This window comes from Mytilus galloprovincialis, chromosome 10, assembly GCF_965363235.1.
Source record: "Mytilus galloprovincialis chromosome 10, xbMytGall1.hap1.1, whole genome shotgun sequence".
Taxonomy (NCBI): Eukaryota; Metazoa; Mollusca; class Bivalvia; order Mytilida; family Mytilidae; genus Mytilus; species Mytilus galloprovincialis.
The window spans coordinates 40864186-40891361 of record NC_134847.1 but is presented as its reverse complement, the minus strand read 5'-3'; the positions used below and the strand labels follow the sequence as shown (position 1 = coordinate 40891361).

At 30.1% G+C, this 27176-nt stretch overlaps 1 protein-coding gene across 1 annotated transcript; it reads right to left on the bottom strand.

Annotated features, from left to right (window-relative positions):
- Positions 1-1514: 1514 nt before the first annotated feature.
- Positions 1515-25190, bottom strand: LOC143049488 (uncharacterized). The gene is made up of 16 exons (XM_076223105.1): positions 25144-25190; positions 23707-23805; positions 22159-22249; positions 21130-21258; positions 19627-19755; positions 15599-15727; positions 14151-14276; positions 13290-13412; positions 12116-12244; positions 10667-10792; positions 9804-9926; positions 8717-8839; positions 7796-7918; positions 4395-4523; positions 3532-3577; positions 1515-1647 (listed from the first exon to the last, which is right to left on the bottom strand). The coding sequence occupies exons 2-16, from the start codon at positions 23774-23776 to the stop codon at positions 1639-1641; spliced, it is 1605 nt and encodes a 534-aa protein (XP_076079220.1). The 5' UTR covers positions 23777-23805; positions 25144-25190; the 3' UTR covers positions 1515-1638.
- Positions 25191-27176: the final 1986 nt, after the last annotated feature.

The window sequence follows — 27176 nt, the reverse complement described above, 5'->3', positions numbered from 1 at the left end:
TGCTGATGTTTAAGTCTAAAATATCAATTATAACCAATCAAGGTAACACCAAACTTAGTACATCGCCTGAAATGCAGAAGATGCAAGACCGGGTGTGTCGAGTCATAAATTGTTTAAATAGATATAAGAAGATATGGTATGAATTCTAATGAGACGACTCTCCATCCAAGTGACAATTTTTAGAAGTAAAAACTTATGGGTCAAATTACGGTCTTCTACCCAGAGCCTTGACTATATGCAGTTTTATTGGGAATACTAAATTCAAATGACATCAGTTGAAAGACTTAATCAAATTTATAATAACTAAACTGACCCTTGCTACAAACCAAAACTTCATCTGATCAATTTACGAATTGAAGCTAAATTCAATTGATATAGTGTATTTTGTAATACATAGACAACAATATGAAAATATCTAGATGTATATACATGTGGATATGAATACTTTTATATACATTTTAAAGAAGATAAGCAGACCGCATGGAAACTAGTTTTCACTTAGAGAAAAATAATGAAAATATCTCCTTTTTGCTTTTTTAATATAGATTAGTGAAAATGAAGACGCCTAATCAAGTCAGATATTCTGGTTATGTATTTAACTATGTGATATAGTGAATGAACTAACTCTATTCCAAGATATGTGTGCACAATGTTCTGCATTTGTTGAGGATATGCAAATAGTGTCAAACACTCATAAGTCGTCAAGGCTGTGTCTTGTGACTTGGCTGGAGACAATAACCACTGATTTGTAAGTCTTTTTGTCATTTTGTGATTACTTATGGGTTGTTTGGTTTTCATTGTTTTTTTAAGTTAATATCATTCTATATGACTGAACTGAAAGGACATACAAATATGAGACAGTATAAATGTTCACTTGTTTTGCATACACACTCAACCTTATTATCTCCAATTGTTAAAAATGCATTTGTTCATTTGTAGAAGGAAAAGATTACACTAAAATCCTGGACTATATATAATTATTTAAGGAATGACTGTACTCTTTTTTCTGTCTATGAAGAAATAACATAAAATATTTGGTGCACACTGAATAACGCGCGTAGCGGGTTATTTAACAGTGCACCACATTTTTTATGTTATTTCGAATAGACAGAAAAAATATTACAGTCATTTCTTATAATTTAATGCTAAATTCCATTTTAAACCGTAGAAAACCACGAAAAAACGTTGATGACGTCACGATCACATGACTAAATTATATCTATGGGCCGATAACAAAATAACGTCAGCCAATCAGAAGACGCGTTACATCCAAAATTAAATTATTACAATATAAGAGGGCGAAATAAACCAAAGAGATATTCAAACGCATGAGTCGAAAACACACTGACAATGTCATGGCAAATAATGAAAAACGAACAAAGGACAAATAACAGAAAAAAAACTAAAAATGAGCAATACGAACCCTTTTAAATCCTTGGGAGGATATCAGGTTTTTTGAAAGGGTAGGCATATCCTTCTTCACCTGAACTATTTGCGTTATATAAAAGAAAATATGTATTTTGTACATTTGATATTTGGTTTTAAATTAACATCTGAACAGCGTTTCTATATATAACAGAAATTTCTGATACGTAAGCATAAACTCTTCTACGGACAGAATAATCGCTACATAGACTTTTAACCAATCTGAAAATATAAACAACAATATAGATATTAAATATAAATGGTTTTGTTTCTTTTAGTTCATTTATAAGTTTGATGTTTCCTCCATTATCATTTAAGGAGGCTCGCGGGTATAGGATTTTCCGAAAAAAATGTAACATTTATTTTTCATTACAAATTTTATTAATTACCTTTAGTAGTTGTTACGTTATCATATGGTACAAAAATCATTCTAAAAAAAAATTGGTATTGGCCCCAGGTGACTTTTAAAATGTAAATTTCATTGAAAAAGCTCCAAATTATCTCCCTTTGGTGCAAAAATGCCATTTTTAGGCATTAAAATTGAAATATCTTTTTTAACTCATCGGTTACCTATATTTTTTATTGTTGTTTTCGAATAAGCTATACATAAACTAAATAATTGTAAAATTTAAGCGATTTCTGTAATTTAGTTTTTTTTTCTCGATATTACCGTTATTTCTCCTTTTAGTTCAACAGAAAAAAAGGACATTGACAAAAATGTATGCTTCTTTCTAAAGCAGATTGTGAGCGTAAATGAACGGTGACCCCATTTTTTTATTTCATTTTTCTATTAAGTATAAGATAAAGTTCATTTATAAAAAAATATAGCGAAATCTTATATTAAATTAAAAAAATTGATTTAGACCCGCGAGCCCCCTTAACTAGTATTCTTTTTTGTCAAGGGGTCAGCTTAAGCACGCCTTTGGGGGTGTGATTTTCTCGTTGTGTTAAAGAGATATTGGTTGCCTTCGGATGTTCTTTTGTTCTTTTGTCAGGTTGTTGTCTCTTTGACACATTACCCATTTCCATTCTCAATTTTATGATAACAGAAAAAAAATATTTTATACAAACCTAGTGTATATATGATTTAATCCTGTTGAACATTGCACGTGTATGATTAAGAATTTTGGCAAAGCCAAGTATGGTTACTATTGTGCCTCATTTGCCTTGTGTGCATGTATACCTTGTACGGATTAAGAATTTCGGCAAATCCTAGTGATCTTAGGTATGCCATTCTTTTCTAATATGTTATTTTCCGCTATGGATTACATTACAATGTGCAACGAAGGTAGAATTTTCATTGAGCTTTCCCTTTTGATTCAGATTTATAGTATCTGACAATATTTCACAAAATCTGTGATCAATTGTCAGTTATACCAGTATTCCATTGAGAGCTTTATTATTTTATTTTTGAATAAATGATTCATATCAATTAGTTCGTGAGACATATACTAGCTGTACTATTGATAGAATTGATTGACTATAACAAGATTTAAGTGAATTAAAAGAAAGCATTGATGTTGTAAACAATTATTGTTTCTTCAAATTTCCTGAACCAAGTCAGGAATATGGCAGTTTTAATCAAATAATTCGTTTCTATGTATATTGCGTTTGACTGTGTTATTGTGGCACTTCATTGTTTCTGTTCCTGCGTTGTTTACCTCTAATGATTGGTGTGTTTCCGTTGTTTAAAGTTTGTAACCCGGATTTGTTTTCTCCCAATCGATGTATGACTTTAAACAGCGGTATAATGACATGTATATACTACTGTTGCCTTCATTTGTATATTATCCTTCAGATATTTGGAAAAGAGGTCTTGAGTAATGGAGGAATATCGGCCTTTATTGATTAAAACTGATATGTCTTCTGTCAAAGTCGTTATGAATTGTTTTTAAGATCTGCACGCATAATTTATTTGTTTTTTGTTTTTTTTTTTACTCATAGATATTTGTGAAAATGTAAATTTGATATTGTTTATCAGACAAATACGTACTACACAAAAAAAGTACCTCTACAGTACTGGTCTCACAGCGTTAGTATGTTTATGTATACGTATGGTAATAAATGAAGAATTATTTTTAAAAAAATGATTTGATTAATACTTACATGAAAACACGGACATTTTCCTTTACAACGTACAGCAGTTTTGCCCCTGAAACAATTAAAAACATTAGAATAATTTGTTTGAGGTCTGATAAGGACATCTGATAAGAGACTTGCCGTTTTATTTTCCTAGGAGTTCGGTATTTTTTGTCATTTTACTTTTGACAAACTATAATTATCTACCCTCACCGTTATAGTTTCGTTCTCTGTTTAAAAGTTGTCAAAGCACATGATCTATTTGTTTATTAGATTGATGGAGTTTAGGGGAATAGACTACATTATAGTTAATAAGTGTTGTTGATTAATATTTTATCGCCTCATTTGCAAATGTACCATGTAAGACTAAATGCTAGTTGTATCTTTTATGTACACACTTGGTTTCACCATTTGACAATTCCTCTTTTTATTTTCATGTCAAAATCGTTTAAGATAAAACATTCTAAGTTATTCCTCCTTAATATAAACCAAGGCTATGGTAAAAGATTTATGCTTTATTCCTTTTTCCATATATGATTTTCTTTTTCCTATAGTTTCTTAAAATGTCAAACTATCACAATTAACCATAGGTTGTTCTCGACAGGAAGTTCTTATTCTGTCCAGTACCATCTTGTTTGCTTTTTCTCGTTCAGTGCCTTCTTCCGTTATGGTGACTTTAAATCTTGGGTTTAAAGTTAAAATCGGGATTTTATTCTGTCTAATTTCTTTAATTTTGATATACATAAGAATGCTCGCATGTAAAAACAAAATGTAATTATTGATATCCCAAACTGTGATAAGAGGGAAGTATCTTGTTGTTAAGATATAGTTTGTGTTCAAACAAAAGCTTTTCTCAGTAATAGAACGATATATGAAATTAGAAAACTTACTTGCACTTAGCGAAACATGCATTAACATATGTTTTACCGTCATCACCACACACTGGACGCTTCCAATATGGGCATCTGCAACCATGGCCACCACAAGGACATTGGCCAAAACACTTTACTTTTACTCGACTGCAAAGAAATACTGTTTCTTTAAATAGCACAAAACATGCAGATATGCAACGCAGAAAATAAAAGCGACTAATTTGTCAATCTTGCAATATTTGAAATGACTTTGCAAAATGTCAAAATAAAAATGTTTTTTAACACGAGTCTATTAGTTTGTCGAAGTTTGCAATACCGAAAACAGTTTAACATGTATAACTATCTTCTAAACAAAAAAAATAAAGAATGTCTTGTATGTTGTTGTTTTTTGGTCAATGTAGAATACCTTTGATGAGTTGACAAATTTATTTTTATTTACATCATCATTTAGTGGTTATGAAACTCTTTCTGGTATCTATCTATGTGAATGTTTTAAATATTTGATTTCCACATTTTGTATTCAGTTATAATTTTGCCTTCATTTTCTGCGTTAAATTACCTGTATATGAATTCGAACTGTTTTCAACAAGGAAAATGTTTTAGCATTAATTTTTTTCTTAAATAAAAATCCCGAGAAGTATTTTTTTGCCAAATTCATAAATTCATATAAATTAAAAATCTGTGTAGTATGGCTGCATGCACTTATGATAAAATTGCCCCCTGCAAATCCTGGAGGGCATTGTTAAAATTATGTTTTCTTCCTTTCCAAATTTACAACATTTAATTTTGATAAACTATACTACAAACACTTGACTTATAATCGGCTATACGTGGTATCCGTGTCATCACTGACCTTCTTGGTTTGGGTGCTGATACGTAGACAGGAATAAGGATCTATATCAAATAAGACGTCAACAGACAAATCAATCTATTAGTAATAGCGGTTTTGGAGAGTTGATCTAATTCTTATAATTTTTTATACTCCCACAACTGATAACGAAAGTATTGGGAAACAAATAACAGAGATACAAGTCGCTACCATATGATCCAACATCATGACGTAGTCCTGACAAGATCATAACTGTGCCTAATGCCTCCATTACAAACTCATCTTTTTAAGTCCTTATAGATTGCACAAATTCATGGATCCTAACGTTTTGACCACTTTTACTAGTTATTACGAGCTACTTACGGTTTATTGCTGATTATTATTTGTGCTTCTTTGTTACATTTGTTTGTTTTTTTAGTGATTTATATTACAACACAATGTTGGCTGCTCTACCCCTGTTTTTGACATTTTTACCTATTATGTCTGTTTGTATTGTTCACGCAACATTGTCAATTCAATGGAATTTAATGCGACTGTCTTACAAGTGAGAGGTTTAGCAGTTATAAAACCAGGTTCAATTCACATTTTTTTACATAAGAAAATGCCTGTACCAAGTCAGGAATATGACTGTTGTTATCCAATCGTTTCAAGTGTTTTTGATTTTCCCATTTGATTAGGGAATTTTCGTTTTTTAAATTTTCCTCGGAGTTCAGTATTTTTGTGATTTTACTTTTAACGAGTTATTACGGTAATTTTATTTGCAAAAAATTCAACGAGTTGATACGGGTTGTCACGGAGAACTTTGTGCAACTTACGCAACATACGGAAATTTTACGAGTGTTTATTGCAATTTAACTTTTGGACTATTTTCAATCTCGGTCTATTTCTGAAATTTATTCTTACATACTTTTGATTTTTTAACCCTATATGCTAACATTGCCTATGCAAATTTTAAAATTGTTTGTATGCACATTGAACGACAAATTTATATGACGTATAAAATTTTCTGACGTCAGACACACAAATCAATGAATGTGTTTGTAGATAGATGTTTTTGTGTTCTGTTAAATTGTTCCTTTTAAAAATTTTATACGATGATGACTGATGTACCCATATTGTGACTATTATATTTATTGTGTCTGTTTAGTTAAAGCATCAATGTAAATATAACGGAATTTGACTGTCATCAAAGTGAGAGGGTTAGCGCTATAAAACCAGGTTTAATCCACCATTTTCTACATTTGAAAATGCCTGTACCAAGTCAGGAATATGACAGTTCTTGTCCATTCGTTTTTGATGCGTTTTGTTATTTGATTTTGCCAGGTGATAATGGACTTTCCGAAATGATTTTCCTCTAAGTTCAGTATTTTTGTGATTTTACTTTTTACATATATAAATCGAAAAAACACAATACATCGAAGCTCAAATGTGTTTGTTAAGACATGTTATGTGTTGTATCACATAGTTTCGTGTTATGGACGATTACTTATTATTCATTACAATTTCGCAGCTTGTTTACTTTTCCTAAAAATGTAAACGTTACGTAAAAATACTCAAAGTATACATCTATATTCTTTAACAATTCGGAGCCACACATAACGTTTTCGGTATATATTGTACACATACGAAAAGCCATCTTAACGCGACTCAAAACAAGGTTATAGATAACAAATCGTAAACTAACCGTTACAAATCGCTAAAAAAATTGCTACTTGTCATTTATTGTTTTTGAATAGAAGTTAACGAATGGATACGTGTTTATGCGTCCGGATAACGATGATACCGAACTAAACTAGTTATTTACGGAAAAACTAATTTGTGGTTATTTTAATAATTTAGAGGGTTTGGACCATGAATTTACGAGTTTTACGAATAGTGACGAGGAACATATAAATTTTCTAGGTTCCTTATGATTTTTCAGCTGTTATATCTTTTGACTGATAGTATGGATTTGAAAGAAAAATACATGTATTACAGGATAAAATAAGATAACAAATTCGTACTGTGCCATTAGAAATTTGAATAAGACGTCACTAAAAAAGGTGAACACAGATTTTAAGATGAGGTTAAAATAGTATTCAAACATCTTGTTACAAGGGTTCCTTTATAATTGGAAAAAAGTTTTAATCTCCTTCACAATCGAAATTACTCAAATGCAATCGTTTTACCTCAGCTGTAATTGGCAAAACTGTTAGGAATTTTTGGTCCTCAATGCTCTGCAACTTCTTATTTTATTTGGCATTTGTAACTTTTTTATTCTAGCGTCACTAATGAGTCTTTTGAACACGAAACGCGCAACTGGTGCATAAAGCTTCCGTTAAAAAAATGAGAAAAATAGGTTTAATCTGCTTTACAATAAAAAGTACTAAAATGCAATCTTTTTACCTCAGGAATAAATTAACCTAGTTGTTTTCGGCAAAACTTTCAGGAATTTTTGGTCCTCAATGCTCTGCAACTTCGTATTGTATTTGGCATTTACAACTTTTTTATTCTAGCGTCACTGATGAGTCTTTTGAAGACGAAACGCGCGTCTGGTGCATATACAAAATTTCAATCCTGGTATTTATGATAAGTGTATTACAATACTTACGCACATCTAGCATTACACCTATTACTATACGTTGTGCCATCTCTTCCACAAACAGGACGGTATCTTTTATTGCAGTGACACGATTTACAGGGACATTTACGATTACACTTTACGTCTACTCCACTACAGAAGAAAACATATCTCAATTTCATAAATTAGTTATGAATATGCAAAATAGTAGTTGTAATATTCGAGCCAAAGATATAAACACAAAAAAGGAATAAAGTGATTGTTGCAGCTTTTTAAAATTGAATAATAACACACAACAGAGTAATAGAGATGACACACTATTTAACAGAATCTGAAAGCCAGTTTTATGCAGGAAAAAAAATAGAAATCGAAAGAGATATTTATCATTGCATTGTGTTGTAATCCCTATGCACAAATATTCGAATTCTTATATTAATATAGAGAATGCACGATCATTGTTTGACTATTTGACTAGTATATATTATAAGAAAAAAATGTTAAAATGTCGGAAAAACTTTATTTGAATTATTTTGAATTTAGAAAAACCAACGAAACGTCGGATAAGTTTGAATATTTAAACACATTAACGAGAAGGTACTATAAAAGAGGGACGAAAAATACCAGAGGGACAGTCAAACTCATGATAACTTATTTAAGATAATCAAATAACGGAGTTCGACATAACATAAATCTAAATTTTATACTATTCAAAGTATGACAAACACATAGCCAATCAGAAGAATTAAAGAAATTCACTCACTATAGAACCAGGTTTAATCCACCATTTTCGACATTTGAAAATGCCTGTACCAAGTCAGGAATATAACAGTTCTTGTCCATTCTTTTTTTATATGTTTTGTTATTTGATTTTGCCATGTGATTATGGACTTTCCGAATTGATTTTCCTCTAAGTTCAGTATTTTTGTGATTTTACTTTTCACAAAAACTTACTAGCATTTTGCAGCACATCTATTATCATACGTTTTGCCATCATCTCCACAAACTGGTCGGTATGTTTTTTCACAGGCACACTTGCTACAGGGACATTTACCTTTGCATTTTGGTGTCACCCCACTGAAAAAATATTAACAATGTTATTTAGTTATATTGTTTATGCTCTGTCGTTTGAATTGTAGAAACTTTGATAAGGCACAAAGGCACTGACAGATAAGATGAAAATGCTTGAACATTAATTAGAAATTTAATTCCAGAAACGCAGGGCCAATTGACTACATGAAATAATACAATACTTGATATGAGAATCATATATTCCGTCATGTCGTATAATAAGAGATTATCATTGGTCATCTCAACTAGATTGCTTTTCTCGATCTCGGCGAAAGTGAGAAAAAGACATCGAGTTGAGATGACTAATGATAATCTGTTTACCGTTATTTTACCTATGACGAAGTGTTAATTTCATTGACAACAGCACGTGCACCCTCTGTTTCTAGCGATAATTTTTCATATCACTCTACTGTAGGGGAAAACTATCAGTCAGTTAGATCAAAGAATAGCAATAATCCATTATTTTTATAAAAGAGGGACGAAAGATACCAAAGAGACAGTCAAACTCATAAATCTAAAACAAACTGACAACGCCATGGCTAAAAATGAAAAAGACAAACAAACAGCACGCAAGACACAACATAGAAAACTAAAGAATAAACAATACGAACCCCACCAAAAAACTAGGGGTGATCTCAGGTGCTCCGAAAGGGTAAGCAGATCCTGCTCCACATGTGGCACCCGTCGTGTTGCTTATGTGATATTAAATCCGGTAAATAGTATAATTCGGTAGGTCACATTCATGAAAGGGAAGGGGATTCTGGCACTTGTTTTACTACCACAACTAACTTGGTGTATATACGCATTATTCTGCAAATGTCTATGCACATTAAACTCTTTATGGGAGCCCGGCAACACTTGCTATCTCATATATCTACTTGCATATCTTTTTACAATTAAGGAATCACATAATTAATCTACTCCCGATAAACGTTCAAAATTTTCTCATGCATTTTATACTAGTACTTACGCGCACACAGCTTCACATGCATTGTCATACGTTTGACCATAATCTCCACACACAGGTGCAAATACAGGTGGACATGCACATATATTACAAGGACATTTTCGTTTGCATTTAAATCTCACGCCACTGGGAAAAAAATATTCATAATTCTTTTTGATATATCAAATATACAATTTATTTTTTGTAACGTTTGATAAAAAGAATTTAACACAAATTGATCATTTGTTTATAACGTATTGTTTATATATATATATATCAATATTGAGCACTGCTAACATTCTAACTTTTCCCGAGAAGTTCGCTTGTCATGTTTTGAATGTTTTGTCAGCTTTTCGGAATCCTCAGTGTTTAACCACTTGAATGCCTTAATATATTTGCCAACTAACCCTTCATTTTTCCTTATGTAAATCTTGTTGAATTATAAGCCATTTGTAAAAGTGTTATAAGATCTTTGTTATTTTTTAATAGTTTTGAGAACTTAATCTTGTCAATGATAAAACTATGAAAATTCAAGAGAGCAAAAATCTCTCAAAAAGAAGCACACGGACCTTTACATTATTTTCGCTTTTTTGGTTCATTTATTTATCCCGTATCAATATATACTACTGTTACATGTGTTATGAAAAGCTTGTTATTTTGAAACTGTGTAGCGAACTTCCTTAAACAGTTAAAGATATACCAAATAGTTTCTTGATTTGTGAGCCATCTATTCATCGTTGTGAGTTGTACAAATTAGGTGTGAGCTTCAAACAAACTAATGTTAAATCTATGATAAACCAGGTGTTGAGATTATCGCGGGAACATAACGTTCCAACTATTGTACATGTCTATTGTCGACGTCGTATTGTCAGTGACGTCAAACTTACTTGCATTTAGCTATACACTTATTATCATATGTTTTGCCATCAACTCCGCAAACAGGACTTAATTCTTTCGAGCACGAACAAACATCTTCACAAGGACATTTATTTTTGCACTTAACCTGTACGCCACTGAAATAAATTTGAATTTTCAATTCCCGTAACCAATATTGAGCAAGGCAGCATTCGTTGTACCATTTGAAAAATAATAATGAAAATCAAATATTGATTTATAATACACAAAGGTTAAAACTGACAAAAACGTATTATTAAACCTGATAAAGAAAAAACATTTACAAAGAAATAGACGATCATTCGGTATGTGATTTTTTTCCTTATTGATGGTCGTACGTTTGCCAAAAATTTCTTACATTCACTTCATTATAACTCATGTCTCATTGTCAATCATTCATTTTCTGTTTAATTTTATAGCCATTGTAAACAGATATTTTGACATTATGAGAAAATCAACTTTTTCAGTCAGTTTATATGATCCGGTGTCACAGTTTATATCTGATTAATCTTCGTATATTCGTATATTCATATTAATTTTAGTTTACTTTCTACAAATAACTGGTTGTATTCATGTTTGCTTCTTATCAATTCCTTGGCGACTCTTTCAAATCTTAGATTCTAATGGTTTTAATGCTACTCATACACAGAACTAGACATATTTAATTGAAATATCATTCAACGAACCAGGGCGTAATTTATAAGGACTTTTTGAGAAATTTTTATGTTAGAAAATATTTGCAAATATATACTATGATGTACAATTCAGAAATTTTATAAAACCAAATTATGGACGTATCTGCTCTGACAAACATCCTATACTACGGTATGACGTTATTTTACCCATCTTCAGTGTGAGTAATGACATTGTTTGTTCATTATAATGAGGAAAGTTATTATATTGAGCTTTTAATCAAATTGAATGTAAACTGAAAGACATTGGCAAAACTAATGGCCTGGTAAAAAGAAATTCAACGAGATATACTTTTTCGGAGAAGACCTTAATCAAAATCATTAAATGTTACATTGAAGTTATCTTGCTTATACCACAAGCAGCTTTGAATATTTTTGGACAAAGATAAAAACTGCAGGGTCACTACCAGTGAATCTTACCTTTGAACTATTTTAAACATAATGCAATTGTTAACAATAAAATTGAACAAATTTTACCATAATATTAAGCATATATGGTATCTTTCTTCCACAATTTGAACTGTACTTATGAAGGGCATATGTGCAATGAAAGTCAATTATGTTAACTACGCATCCTATATGTAAATAAATGGATAAATTTCAGATTATTTTCGGATACAAAGCTGATACTTTACCTACATTATTTTTATTAGATAAAACTGCCGATAGTTAAAGATATTCAAACAGAGGTGTTTTTTACTGTTAAAGCAATTCGGAGCAAGTAAGATATTAAATAACATTATTACTTACGCGCACTTAGCCACACAGTTGTTATCGTATGTGTTGCCATCACCTCCGCAAACGGGATGGTATATCAATGGACAGTGACAACCATCATCAGGACAAGGACATTTACTTTTGCATTTAATCTTTACTCCACTGAAATAATTTTGAAAGAATCAATTTCCTTAAGTAATTGATTCCTTAAGTAATATTGAACTAGGCAGCATTACATTTGTTGTGCCATTTGAAAAATAATAATGAAAATCAAATGATGATTGAACAAAACACAAAGACTAAAACTAAAAAAATTAACCTATTATTAACCATGATAAAAAAGACAATGACAAAGAAATAGACATTATAGCCGATCATTCGGTATGTGATTATTCTCTTTGTTGATGACCGTACGGTTCCTAAGAATTGCTTACATTCGCTTCATTTTAACTTGCATGGATAATTGTTTAATTGTCAATCATACATTTTCTCTTCAATTTTATAGCCATTGTAAACAGATATTTTTGACATTATGAAAAAATCAACTTTTTCAGTCAGTTTATATAATCCTGTGTCACAGTTAATATATGATTAATCTTCGTATATTCATATATTAATTTTAGTTTACTTTCAACAAATAACTGGTTGTATTCATGTTTGCTTCTAATCAATTCCTTGGCGACTCTTTCAAATCTTAGATTCTAATGGTTTTAATGGTTTGCATACACAAAACTAGACATATTGAATTGAAATATCATTCAACGAACCAGGACGTAATTTTATAAGTACTTTTTGAGAAATTTTTATGTTAGAACAACATAGAAAACTAAAGAATAAACAATACGAACCCCACCAAAAAACTAGGGGTGATCTCAGGTGCTCCGAAAGGGTAAGCAGATCCTGCTCCACATGTGGCACCCGTCGTGTTGCTTATGTGATATTAAATCCGGTAAATAGTATAATTCGGTAGGTCACATTCATGCAAGGGAAGAGGATTCTGACACTTGTTTTACTACCACAACTAACTTGGTGTATATACGCATTATTCTGCAAATGTCTATGCACATTAAACTCTTTATGGGAGCCCGGCAACACTTGCTATCTCATATATCTACTTGCATATCTTTTTACAATTAAGGAATCACATAATTAATCTACTCCCGATAAACGTTCAAAATTTTCTCATGCATTTTATACTAGTACTTACGCGCACACAGCTTCACATGCATTGTCATACGTTTGACCATAATCTCCACACACAGGTGCAAATACAGGTGGACATGCACATACATTACAAGGACATTTTCGTTTGCATTTAAATCTCACGCCACTGGGAAAAAAATATTCATAATTCTTTTTGATATATCAAATATACAATTTATTTTTTGTAACGTTTGATAAAAAGAATTTAACACAAATTGATCATTTGTTTATAACGTATTGTTTATATATATATATCAATATTGAGCACTGCTAACATTCTAACTTTTCCCGAGAAGTTCGCTTGTCATGTTTTGAATGTTTTGTCAGCTTTTCGGAATCCTCAGTGTTTAACCACTTGAATGCCTTAATATATTTGCCAACTAACCCTTCATTTTTCCTTATGTAAATCTTGTTGAATTATAAGCCATTTGTAAAAGTGTTATAAGATCTTTGTTATTTTTTAATAGTTTTGAGAACTTAATCTTGTCAATGATAAAACTATGAAAATTCAAGAGAGCAAAAATCTCTCAAAAAGAAGCACACGGACCTTTACATTATTTTCGCTTTTTTGGTTCATTTATTTATCCCGTATCAATATATACTACTGTTACATGTGTTATGAAAAGCTTGTTATTTTGAAACTGTGTAGCGAACTTCCTTAAACAGTTAAAGATATACCAAATAGTTTCTTGATTTGTGAGCCATCTATTCATCGTTGTGAGTTGTACAAATTAGGTGTGAGCTTCAAACAAACTAATGATAAATCTATGATAAACCAGGTGTTGAGATTATCGCGGGAACATAACGTTCCAACTATTGTACATGTCTATTGTCGACGTCGTATTGTCAGTGACGTCAAACTTACTTGCATTTAGCTATACACTTATTATCATATGTTTTGCCATCAACTCCGCAAACAGGACTTAATTCTTTCGAGCACGAACAAACATCTTCACAAGGACATTTATTTTTGCACTTAACCTGTACGCCACTGAAATAAATTTGAATTTTCAATTCCCGTAACCAATATTGAGCAAGGCAGCATTCGTTGTACCATTTGAAAAATAATAATGAAAATCAAATATTGATTTATAATACACAAAGGTTAAAACTGACAAAAACGTATTATTAAACCTGATAAAGAAAAAACATTTACAAAGAAATAGACGATCATTCGGTATGTGATTTTTTCCTTATTGATGGTCGTACGTTTGCCAAAAATTTCTTACATTCACTTCATTATAACTCATGTCTCATTGTCAATCATTCATTTTCTGTTTAATTTTATAGCCATTGTAAACAGATATTTTGACATTATGAGAAAATCAACTTTTTCAGTCAGTTTATATGATCCGGTGTCACAGTTTATATCTGATTAATCTTCGTATATTCGTATATTCATATTAATTTTAGTTTACTTTCTACAAATAACTGGTTGTATTCATGTTTGCTTCTTATCAATTCCTTGGCGACTCTTTCAAATCTTAGATTCTAATGGTTTTAATGCTACTCATACACAGAACTAGACATATTTAATTGAAATATCATTCAACGAACCAGGGCGTAATTTATAAGGACTTTTTGAGAAATTTTTATGTTAGAAAATATTTGCAAATATATACTATGATGTACAATTCAGAAATTTTATAAAACCAAATTATGGACGTATCTGCTCTGACAAACATCCTATACTACGGTATGACGTTATTTTACCCATCTTCAGTGTGAGTAATGACATTGTTTGTTCATTATAATGAGGAAAGTTATTATATTGAGCTTTTAATCAAATTGAATGTAAACTGAAAGACATTGGCAAAACTAATGGCCTGGTAAAAAGAAATTCAACGAGATATACTTTTTCGGAGAAGACCTTAATCAAAATCATTAAATGTTACATTGAAGTTATCTTGCTTATACCACAAGCAGCTTTGAATATTTTTGGACAAAGATAAAAACTGCAGGGTCACTACCAGTGAATCTTACCTTTGAACTATTTTAAACATAATGCAATTGTTAACAATAAAATTGAACAAATTTTACCATAATATTAAGCATATATGGTATCTTTCTTCCACAATTTGAACTGTACTTATGAAGGGCATATGTGCAATGAAAGTCAATTATGTTAACTACGCATCCTATATATAAATAAATGGATAAATTTCAGATTATTTTCGGATACAAAGCTGATACTTTACCTACATTATTTTTATTAGATAAAACTGCCGATAGTTAAAGATATTCAAACAGAGGTGTTTTTTACTGTTAAAGCAATTCGGAGCAAGTAAGATATTAAATAACATTATTACTTACGCGCACTTAGCCACACAGTTGTTATCGTATGTGTTGCCATCACCTCCGCAAACGGGATGGTATATCAATGGACAGTGACAACCATCATCAGAACAAGGACATTTACTTTTGCATTTAATCTTTACTCCACTGAAATAATTTTGAAAGAATCAATTTCCTTAAGTAATTGATTCCTTAAGTAATATTGAACTAGGCAGCATTACATTTGTTGTGCCATTTGAAAAATAATAATGAAAATCAAATGATGATTGAACAAAACACAAAGACTAAAACTAAAAAAATTAACCTATTATTAACCATGATAAAAAAGACAATGACAAAGAAATAGACATTATAGCCGATCATTCGGTATGTGATTATTCTCTTTGTTGATGACCGTACGGTTCCTAAGAATTGCTTACATTCGCTTCATTTTAACTTGCATGGATAATTGTTTAATTGTCAATCATACATTTTCTCTTCAATTTTATAGCCATTGTAAACAGATATTTTTGACATTATGAAAAAATCAACTTTTTCAGTCAGTTTATATAATCCTGTGTCACAGTTAATATATGATTAATCTTCGTATATTCATATATTAATTTTAGTTTACTTTCAACAAATAACTGGTTGTATTCATGTTTGCTTCTAATCAATTCCTTGGCGACTCTTTCAAATCTTAGATTCTAATGGTTTTAATGGTTTGCATACACAAAACTAGACATATTGAATTGAAATATCATTCAACGAACCAGGACGTAATTTTATAAGTACTTTTTGAGAAATTTTTATGTTAGAAAATATCTGCGAATATGTACCATTATGTACAATTTAGCAATTTTATAAAACCAAATGATGGATGTATCTGATGTGACAAACATCCATGCTACGGTAGGATGTTATTTTACCCATCTTCAGTGTGAGTAATGACATTGTTTGTTAATTATAAGTAGGAAAGTTATTATATTGAGCTTTTAATCAAATTTAATGTAAACTGATAGACATTGGCGAAACTAATGTCCTGGTAAAAACAATTACAACGAGGTATACTTTTTCGGAAAAGACCATATTTGTATTAAACAAAATCATAAGATTTAAGTTATTTTGTAAATATCACTTTATAGATAAATTTGCTTGTTTTTGGGGGAGGGGAAAGGGGGATAATCTTTAAATCACCCGAATACACCGATTTATCTCTTATACAAAACAAATATGTTTTGTCTCGCCCTTAAAAAGTCGAATATTGGCCGCAGAGAACATTGAAACTACAGCGCATTTAGCGTCAAACACATTACCATATGTGTTGTAATTTTTCTATGCAATGTATTTTTTTAGTCAAAGATAAAAATATCAGGGCCACTGCCAGTGAATCTTACTTTTGTGCTATTAAAATGATGGAAGTTTTTACATTGAAAGTGAACAATTTTTACAGTAATATTGAGCATATACTTTATCTTCTTTTTACCATTTGAATGGTAATTAGAAAGGTCATATGTGCAATGATAGTCAATCAAGCAATGTGTAAAGTGAGTGAGTTTTAGCATAAACTGAAAAAGATTAATTACGCATATGTTATGTTAATTGGTTTTGGAGAAATATCAGTATAGCTTCGGAAACAAATCTAATGTACGTTAAAAGACAGTAGTGTAACAGTATAGAAATCGACTTTGTAGCCATGTCATATAGTTCATTATCCAGTAGGTATTTATGCTGTCAAATAGATCATTTTAAAAGACAGAACTAAAACTTATGTTGTTAAATAGATCATTTTCAAAGACAGAACTAAAACTTATGCTCTTAAATAGATCATTTTAAAAGACAGAACTAAAACTTATGTTGTTAAATAGATCATTTTCAAAGTCAGAACTAAAACTTATGCTGTTAAATAAATCATTTTCAAAGTCAGAACCAAAACTTATGTTGTTAAATAGATCATTTTCAAAGTCAGAACTAAAACTTATGCTGTTAAATAGATCATTTTCAAAGACAGAACTAAAACTTATGTTGTTAAATAGATCATTTTCAAAGTCAGAACTAAAACTTATGTTGTTAAATAGATCATTTTCACTGACAGAACTACAACTTATGTTGTTAAATAGATCATTTTCAAAGACAGAACTAAAACTTATGCTGTTAAATAGATCATTTTCAAAGACAGAACTACAACTTATGTTGTTAAATAGATCATTTTCAAAGTAAGAACTAAAACTTATGTTGTTAAATAGATCATTTTCAAAGACAGAACTACAACTTATGTTGTTAAATAGATCATTTTCAAAGACAGAACTAAAACTTATGCTGTTAAATAGATCATTTTCACTGACAGAACTACAACTTATGTTGTTAAATAGATCATTTTCAAAGTAAGAACTAAAACTTATGTTGTTAAATAGATCATTTTCAAATTCAGAACTAAAACTAATGCGGTTAAATATATCATTTTCAAAGTCAGAACTAAAACTTATGTTGTTAAATAGATCATTTTCAAAAACAGAACTAAAACTTATGCTGTGAAATAGATCATTTTCAAAGTCAGAACTAAAACTTATGCTCTTAAATAGATCATTTTCAAAGACAGAACTAAAACTTATGCTGTTAAATAGATCATTTTCACTGGCAGAACTAAAACTTATGTTGTTAAATAGATCATTTTCACTGGCAGAACTAAAACTTATGTTGTTAAATAGATCATTTTCAAAAACAGAACTAAAACTTATGCTGTGAAATAGATCATTTTCAAAGTCAGAACTAAAACTTATGTTGTTAAATAGATCATTTTCAAAGACAGAACTAAAACTTATGCTGTTAAATAGATCATTTTCACTGGCAGAACTAAAACTTATGTTGTTAAATAGATCATTTTCACTGGCAGAACTAAAACTTATGTTGTTAAATAGATCATTTTCAAAGTCAGAACTAAAACTTATGTTGCTAATTAGATCATTTTCAAAGTCAGAACTAAAACTTATGCTGTTAAATAGATCATTTTCAAAGACAGAACTAAAACTTATGCTGTTAAATAGATCATTTCCAAAGTCAGAACTAAAACTTATGCGGTTAAATAGATCATTTTCAAAGTCAGAACTAAAACTTATGTTGTTAAATAGATCATTTTCAAAGTCAGAACTAAAACTTATGCTGTTAAATAGGTCATTTTCAAAGTCAGAACTAAAACTTATGCTGTTAAATAGATTATTTTCAAAGACAGAACTAAAACTTATGTTGTTAAATAGATCATTTTCACTGGCAGAACTAAAAACTGTTAAATTTTATTTTCATTCAACTGAACTCTGTGCAAGTTATCATGACTTTTACGAAAAATAGGTGTGAGAAAATATTTGCGTAAAAAATACATTCAAAGGCATACTAAAAAAGAAGTCCATATAAACTGATCCCATTAAAGGCTATCAATTTACAGAATAAATGAAAAACAACAGCAATATTGCAGCCGTGATACATGTACTTTCCGAATACATCCAGTGAATAACTTATAAAATTTTGTACATTAAGGACGTATCAGTCATATTCAATCATTACAACTTTATGACATTGTTCTTTCTGCCTAGATATAAATTGAGAAATCCAGCATTGTTTATTTATTTAAATGAGACAAGTTGTTAAACTCTGCCAGTACTCAATGTCAACTGAAAAAAGGCCGGAATAACACAAGACCTGACAAAAAAACAACAAAGTTTGTAATTTTACTTCATTTGAAGAAGATCTGATGAGTAGAAATCGAAATAATTTGAAACAAAATTATTAAACCATATGTGCAATAAAATCAATAAAGCAATGTCCAAAATGAATGAATTTTAACAAAACTGAAAAAAGTTAATAACAAATTATATAATATATATAAAAGTGCATCTTCATATAAAAATCAAAATCTGTTGCTTTACTAAGAAAACAATATTTTTATTTATAAAAAATTGCTGATAATTAAAGATATTTGCATAGCATAATCCCTCTAGGTGTTTGTAACCCCGAAACTAAATAAATCATCTCCATTTGGAGCAAGTCAGATATTAAATTACATTTGTACTTACGCGCATCTAGCTTTGCACTTGTTACTATAAGTTTGGCCATCACTGCCGCAAACGGGATTGTATATTTTTGAACATTTACACACATCATCGGGACAGGGACATTCACTTTTGCATTGAACCTTTACGCCACTGAAATAAAAATATTAATTTTAAATTTCCGTTAGTTGTATTGAACATAACTGCAATGGATTTGTTGGACAATACTTATGAAAAACTAATAAGGATGAAATTCGATTAAGCATTGTGTTGGTTGGACAAAGTTAAACAAAACAAAAAACACAAAGGTAAAAACTGAAAAATAGGGATTTGTTATGCAACAGTATTAAAACAAAACAATTACAAAAGCGATACACGTTGCAATTGTACGAGAAAAGAGACAGCAGTGATGCGGTATGGCAATCGACTTTTAAGTATTGTTAAACAGATCATTTTCACTGAACTAACATACATTTTTGTTAAGGGACGAGCTGAAGTTCGCATCCGCAGCGGAACAAAACAAATGCAAAGCAAGTGCAATATTGCTGCCGTGGTACAGGTTTTTTTTATAAATACAACCCCTGTATAACTAAGAAATTTTGTAAAACCAAATTACAGACGTTATTCTACTCAGATATTTAAAATTGTTGAATTTTACATTGTTTGTTTATTTCAATGAAACAAATTGTTAAACTATGCCATTACTGAATGTACACTAAAAGAGACCGGTATGAGTTCCATTCCTTTAATTTAATATCAACTTGGTTGACATCTGAAAGCCAATCACTCAATGTCAACTGAAAAAAAAACTGACCGTCATGTCCCATGACCCAAAATATGTACATATAAGTGTACTCCTTTGAAGAAGTATCATCCGAAATAATAGTAACTCAGACTGAAAGACTTGCAGTTTTTTTTTAGAACTTATCTTATATAAATTTGTGTCTTTTTTTTCTTTTGGGGACGTGGTGTAAATGATTTTTTTCATTCTAGTGCCTCGATATCTGTCTCGTAGCGAAAGAACAAAATTTTCGTTTCAAACAATCAAATTTTATAGAACCTAAATAGTTGCTGCAAATTAAGCAAAAAATCTCATTCCTATTTTAAATCCGTAGACAGCGCAGTGTATTTATAAATTACGGAGCTATATCAAATCTTATTTTTACACTACATTTTGTATTTAAATAAATGCAAGTTCCTGTACCAAAATTGAACATTAAATATCTTCGTTATAACATTTAACCGATAAATATGTAAAGGAAACATCCAATGAAAGTCAACGTAGCATTGTATGCTTTGACGAATTTTTGCATAAAATGAATAAATGTCAACAAAGATTTCTTTTGAAAAAAAATCAGTGTTTCTTTGGATAAAAGTCATACAATTTGCTTTCACTTTTATTAAGTGAAGTTGCCGATAGGTAAAAATATCCAAACATAATAATATCTCGAGATTTTTCTTACTGTGAAAGAAAATAGCTATTCTCCCCTTCAAAGCTAGAAAATATTAAAGCTCATTAATACTCACGCGCACTTAGCTTTGCACTCATTATAATATGTTTTGCCATTATAACAGCAAACTGGTCTGTATTTTGTTGGACAGTTACAACCATCATCAGGACAGGGACATTTATTTTTGCATTTGATGTTTACTCCACTGAAATAGATTTCAAATTTTTAATTTCCTTTTGTGATATTGAGCAAACCTGCAATTCGCTGTTTCAGAATCTAATGCATCCTGGGAAATGTTTTCAAAAGTGTACACCATAACGTTGTAAATGGTTAAAAATTTCATTAACAATGAAAATTCAACCATTTGTTTTTGGGGTCCGAACAATGCAATTACCCATAGCCCTTTAGATTCTGAAACGGCCAATTGCCTCGTGGAACAATGATTATGGTTAACACATAAGGATGAAAGTCGATTAAGCATTGTGTGTTGAATGAAAAAAATTAAACAGAACAGAAAGGTAACAGCTAAAACAAATAGTGATGTATCAACATGATCAAAAGACGATTAATGAGGAGTGATACATATATAGCCATTGTACCAAAAAAGACGGATATTACAACATACAACAACAGGAAAATTATAATTTTTCAAAAGTCATGCCATATAATCTCTTATACATAATTCGTACTTATTTTCGACAAATTACTTATTGTACGAATGTTTGCTAATATTGTCTTATCATTCAGCCATGGCGTTGTCAGTTTATTTTCGATCTATGAGATTGAATGTTATTCTAGAATCAATCGCCCCTCTTTCAGAAGAGAACGGCGACACTTATATCTCGAACTCTACTGATTTTATTCTTTTTATAGACATAACTAATAACCGTTGAATTTTAGTTTCATTCAGGGCATAGGTTATTACAACATTTACGAAAAAAAATAATTTAAAAACTATTTGCGAATATAGACTCGCTGTTAACAAGAATTATAAAAAAAAGAAGAAGATGTGGTATGATTGCCAATAAAACAACTCTCCACAAGAGACCTACACAGCTTAATCCATTTAAGAACTGGTCAAATATTAAAGTACATTTATACTCACGCGCATTTAGCTTTGCACTCACTCTTATATGTTTTGCCATCATCTCCACAAACAGGAGAGTATTGATGTTGACAGCGACATAAAGGAGCAGCTGTAAATCATTATATATATATTTTTTTAGCTCAGTATGCAGACGATATGACAAATTTGACTTTTGAATATCCAAATCATAATAATGTAAAAACTGATGCAAACGACGACTGAAGTCATGGATAAAAGACATCGTATTTGCTTTTTAATTCGCATTTGTCGTGACAACTGAATAAGGCTATTTGTCGCAAAAAAGAAAGGATGAAAATTAGTTTCTTTTCTTCATGCTTGCATTCAAATAATTTTAATTTTGCTGTTCACATTAAGGAAACAAATAAAATATCTTATTTATTTCTATATTATTTTTTTACTTGTTTAAGTGACCATGGTGGTGAATTTTTCTTCATGTACGTTCGACAAAAAACGTCTTTGAAACAAAAACACATCATAATGGTGATCATGAAGACCCAAGTACCTTAAAAAGTGATGCTCAAACTTCAAGTATTTATTGTCAACTTGCGGGAGCTGTTACTTAGTTTTTATACAGTTTACCTATTTGTAAACCTAGAAATAATATCGAGATATATATCTTTTACATAATGCTTATACATTATTACTTCCAAATGGTTTTGCAAAAGTTCATCTGTAACGGCACAATGAAAAAGGTTATTTATGTTTTAATTACTGTTGTAGTGGCGCTTATGCTTGACTTCTATTCCCGATACAATAAGCCCAGGCCATAGTTTTTCGGTATCGACATGGTTTTATCCATTTGAATGCCTTAACAATTTTTGGCCATTGACCCCAATTTTTCTTTTTATAAATCTTTTACATGTATAATTATAAGCAATCTGAAAAAGTCTTATAAAATCTTTGTTATTTTTTTTAAGTTTTTGAGAACTAACACTTGTCAACTAAAAAGCTATGAAAATCAGGAGAGAATATTTCCCCGCCAAAATTTCAATGGCTAATATCTCGAAAACAAGCAAACTTACCTATTTGCTTTTTTGATTCTTTTATTTATCCCCTATCAATATATACTTGTGTTATGAAAAGCTTGTTATTTTGAAACAGAGTAGCGAACTTCCTTAAATAAATAAAATACTACATTTTGAAAAATATCTAATCTAATAATTATGAAATCAATCTTACACTGGTCATAAAAATCGACATTTGATTACACAAAATTATGCCAAAAAGCAGTCTTGTCTACTTAAAATGTAAACCAATATTCCTGGTATGTGTCAAATGTATTAAAAAAGAACCTTTAACTTTGAGTGTTTCCATGTATTTGCTTATATCTCATGTTATGAGTAACAGATAGTCATGACACATTCGCGTTCGATGGGATTGTATAAGTTTAAAAACATATATATAGTAAACGTCTTCACTTGATTCGTATGAGTAATTTGTCGGAAATGCAAAAATAAACTTTCAGTTGATATAGTATCAAATATCAAAGAATACAAATAAAAACAAAGTAAATTAAAACTCAATATCTTAGATGTAGATTCTTACGAGCTTGCGTCTGAGAGGATTCGAAAACATGGCAGAAAAATATAAACAGCAAAACCCACATTCGTATCATTATTTTCTCAATCACAACTTAGGACAGATCTGAAAAATAAAAATATTGCAAACATTGCCGCATATTCCTAATTTCAAACTATGAACGTGTTAGTCGGTTTAGAGGTTTATGATGATAATTTGTTCAACATGGCTATTGTTTATGATAAAGTGTTTATCTTTGAAATTAGTTCCCAATGAAAAAAATGAATATTTTATAAATTAAAAAAAAATTTGGCACTTTCAAAACATGATTATATTGTATTATATTCTTCTAAATCGATTTTGTTCAAATAAACGTCAGTTTTCCTATCGTAGGTCGGTAGTTTTCTCCGGGCTTCCTCCACCAATAAAAACTTGCCGCCACGAAATAGCCTAAATGCGGTGCTTAAAAGTGGCTTCAAAACAGCAAAAATTAATCAATTAATCAAATAAACGTACTATCAAGGATGTCATTTATGTAGTGATTTTATACGATAGAATATATAAACCATACCGTGTGGTTTTTTTCTAATTTCTTATTTCATACTTTTCTCTATTTTAATACAAGTATCAGATTACTTTGTCGGTGGCCGAGTGATCTAGCCAGTCGAATCACTATATCATTAGCCTGTCAACACTGAGGTTGCGAGGTCGAATCCCTCACGTGACAAATGTGCTCAACATTAAACGAGTGAGAGGATTAGCTAGCTATCAAACCAGGTTAAATCCACCATTTTCTACATAAGAAAATGTCTGTACAATGCAAGGAATATGACAGTTGGTATCCATTCGTTTTATGTGTTTGAGCTTTTTATTTTGCCAATTTGTTAGGGACTTTCCGTTTGAATTTCTCTTGACGTTCAGTTTTATTATAATTTCACTTCTTCATTGTTAAGGATAGTCAGTATTCATTTTAAAGGTCTTAGATTCTCTTTGGGCACCCCGTTTTCCTCCACCAATAAAAGAGGGACGAAAGATACGAGAGGGAGAGTCAAACTTATAGATAGAAAATGAACTGACAAAGCCATGGCTAAAAATTAAAAAAAGACAAATAGACAAACAATAGTACAGAAGACACAACATGGAAAACTAAAGACTAAGCAACACGAACCCCACCAAAAACTGTGGGTGATCTCATGTGCTCCGGAAGGGTAAGCAGATACTGCTCTTCATGTGGCACCCGTCATGTTGCTCATTTTATTACAAATCGGCAAATTGTCTAATTCAGTAGGTCACATTCGTGAAAAGGGAATGGTATTGTAGTAACGACACAAGGAACATATCCGATATCATATGTGAAACGGTTATTCCATATTAAAACTTGACCGCAAAAAAGCAGCACAATGGTGCTAAAAGTGAAGTTAAACAACATCAAGTGTTATTAGTCTATTACGAGTCGTATCTTACCGTGGATTCTAACCGCTTGTCAATTTTATCCAAAATGAATGTTTTCATGTATTTAAATTGTTATAAATGATTTCAACAGTATTACTTCTTATTTAAGTGAAATACGAAGCATTTAGCATTATCCGGTAACATATGCTGTCAAGTTATATAGTTTCGTATTATCCGATCTAAACTTGTATTTGTAATCCTGTATTACCAGAAGAATGGAGGCAAAGTATTCAGTTCTTGTGTCATAAACAAGTTATGCATAACTTTAACTGAATAACAATTTACAAAACAAACCTGAAAGCTTATGTAAACATAACTAATGTAATGAAGTGAATGTAATCCTAATACAAAATTACATAATATAAATTGTGGAACAGTAGAAATGCACATATAATCATATTTATATTAAACATTCCTCTGATTTAATGTATTTCAATTTCTTAATGCGACTCCGTATTTTACGGTCTGCTTAAATCGACGTTATTTTAACTTAAGGATGTACTTAGGTGAAATTAAATAAATCAAGAATTTAAAACTGATAATATAAGCTGGTAGACCATTGGTTAAGGATCAAAATAAGCTACAAATATTGATAAGTCATGGAGCTCCTTTTCGATATATTTGATATTTAAAACATGGCGGGAAAAGGCGGACTCGGACTATTACCTTATATTTACATTGGTATTATTTGTGTCTCAAATCATAAGATAGAAAATTAAAAATCTTCTAAAATTTTGGTAAAAGACCTTTTATGAGCTATTAAGTCTTATGTGAAAAAATAAATGGGTGTTACGGGGCAAAATATTTTACCTTGTATTGTATTGAAAAACACCTAGGAGTCCGAACATTTGACACAAATTCCAAAACCTCACCTAAGGACATCATTAAGGAAGTTCTCTTGTCATGTTTCGTGATTTTTGTCAGATTTTCGGAATCCTCTGGACTTATCGATTTCAATGCCTGAAAAAAAAATTGCCCATTGACTCCTATTTTTCTTGTTATAAATATTTCAAATGTATAATGATAAGCCTTCTGTAAAAGTGTTATAAAATTTTAATTATTTTTAATAGTTTTTGAGAACTTAAACTTGTTAATGATAAAGCTATGAAAAGTCAAGAGATAATATTTTTCCGCCAAAATTTCAATGGCTAATATCTTGAAAACATGCACATTAACCTATATGTTTGTTTTGCTTTTAGATTCCTTTATTAATCCTCTATCAATATAAACAAGTGTTCTGAAAAGTTAATTATTTTGAAACTGAGAAGCGAACTCCCTTAAAGCTCAGCATTATCGACTTGAATAAGTAATTTAATGCAAACGGCTACTTTTCAACTCTAACAAATATTAAGAACCATTATTAAGATATTTTTCAGCTTATCAATCAATGGTGGTGTTTATCATATATGTATTTAAGCATAATATAAATCTTAATTAAGAAATCCTAAGTAAGATAATTATATTTTTATTTTTTTAAATACTTATAATTTCAATTGAAATATAAAAAGATGTAATTAAAAGATGTAAAGATGAAATTGAATTAAAGACAATTGTTATCAAATCATAAATATTTGTATTTAAATTATAAATATTTGTATTCAAATTATAAATAATTGTATTCAAATTATAAATAATTGTATTAAAATTATAAATAAGTGTATCAAAATTGTATATGATTGTATTAAAATTATAAACAATTGTAAGTAAATTATGAATAATTGTAATAATATTTTAAACAATTGTAATAATATTTTAAATAATTGTATTAATATATTAAATAAATGTTATAAAATTCAAATTATCCTTAAAACATTTTAAATAATCGAAATAAAAATGTAAATCATGGGAAAAAAATTTAAATCATTGTTATAAAATCATAATCATTAGTAATTTAATAATAGATGATTGTAATACCATATTTTAATAAAACTAAATAATTGTTATAGAATTATAAATTATTGTAATCAAATCATAAATAGTTGTAATGAAGTTTTAAATAATAAATAATATAACAGCGTTTACAATATTGCTGTTGCATAAAATAT

Coding starts and splice junctions, on each gene's coding strand:
- LOC143049488 (XM_076223105.1), bottom strand. CDS start 23,776: ATGATACGAATGTGGGTTTTGCTGTTTATATTTTTCTGCCATGTTTTC. Junction 13,413..14,150: donor AAGTGTATAGCTAAATGCAA/GTAAGTTTGACG, acceptor TTTTTTTCCCAG/TGGCGTGAGATTTAAATGCA. Junction 9,927..10,666: donor AAGTGTATAGCTAAATGCAA/GTAAGTTTGACG, acceptor TTTTTTTCCCAG/TGGCGTGAGATTTAAATGCA.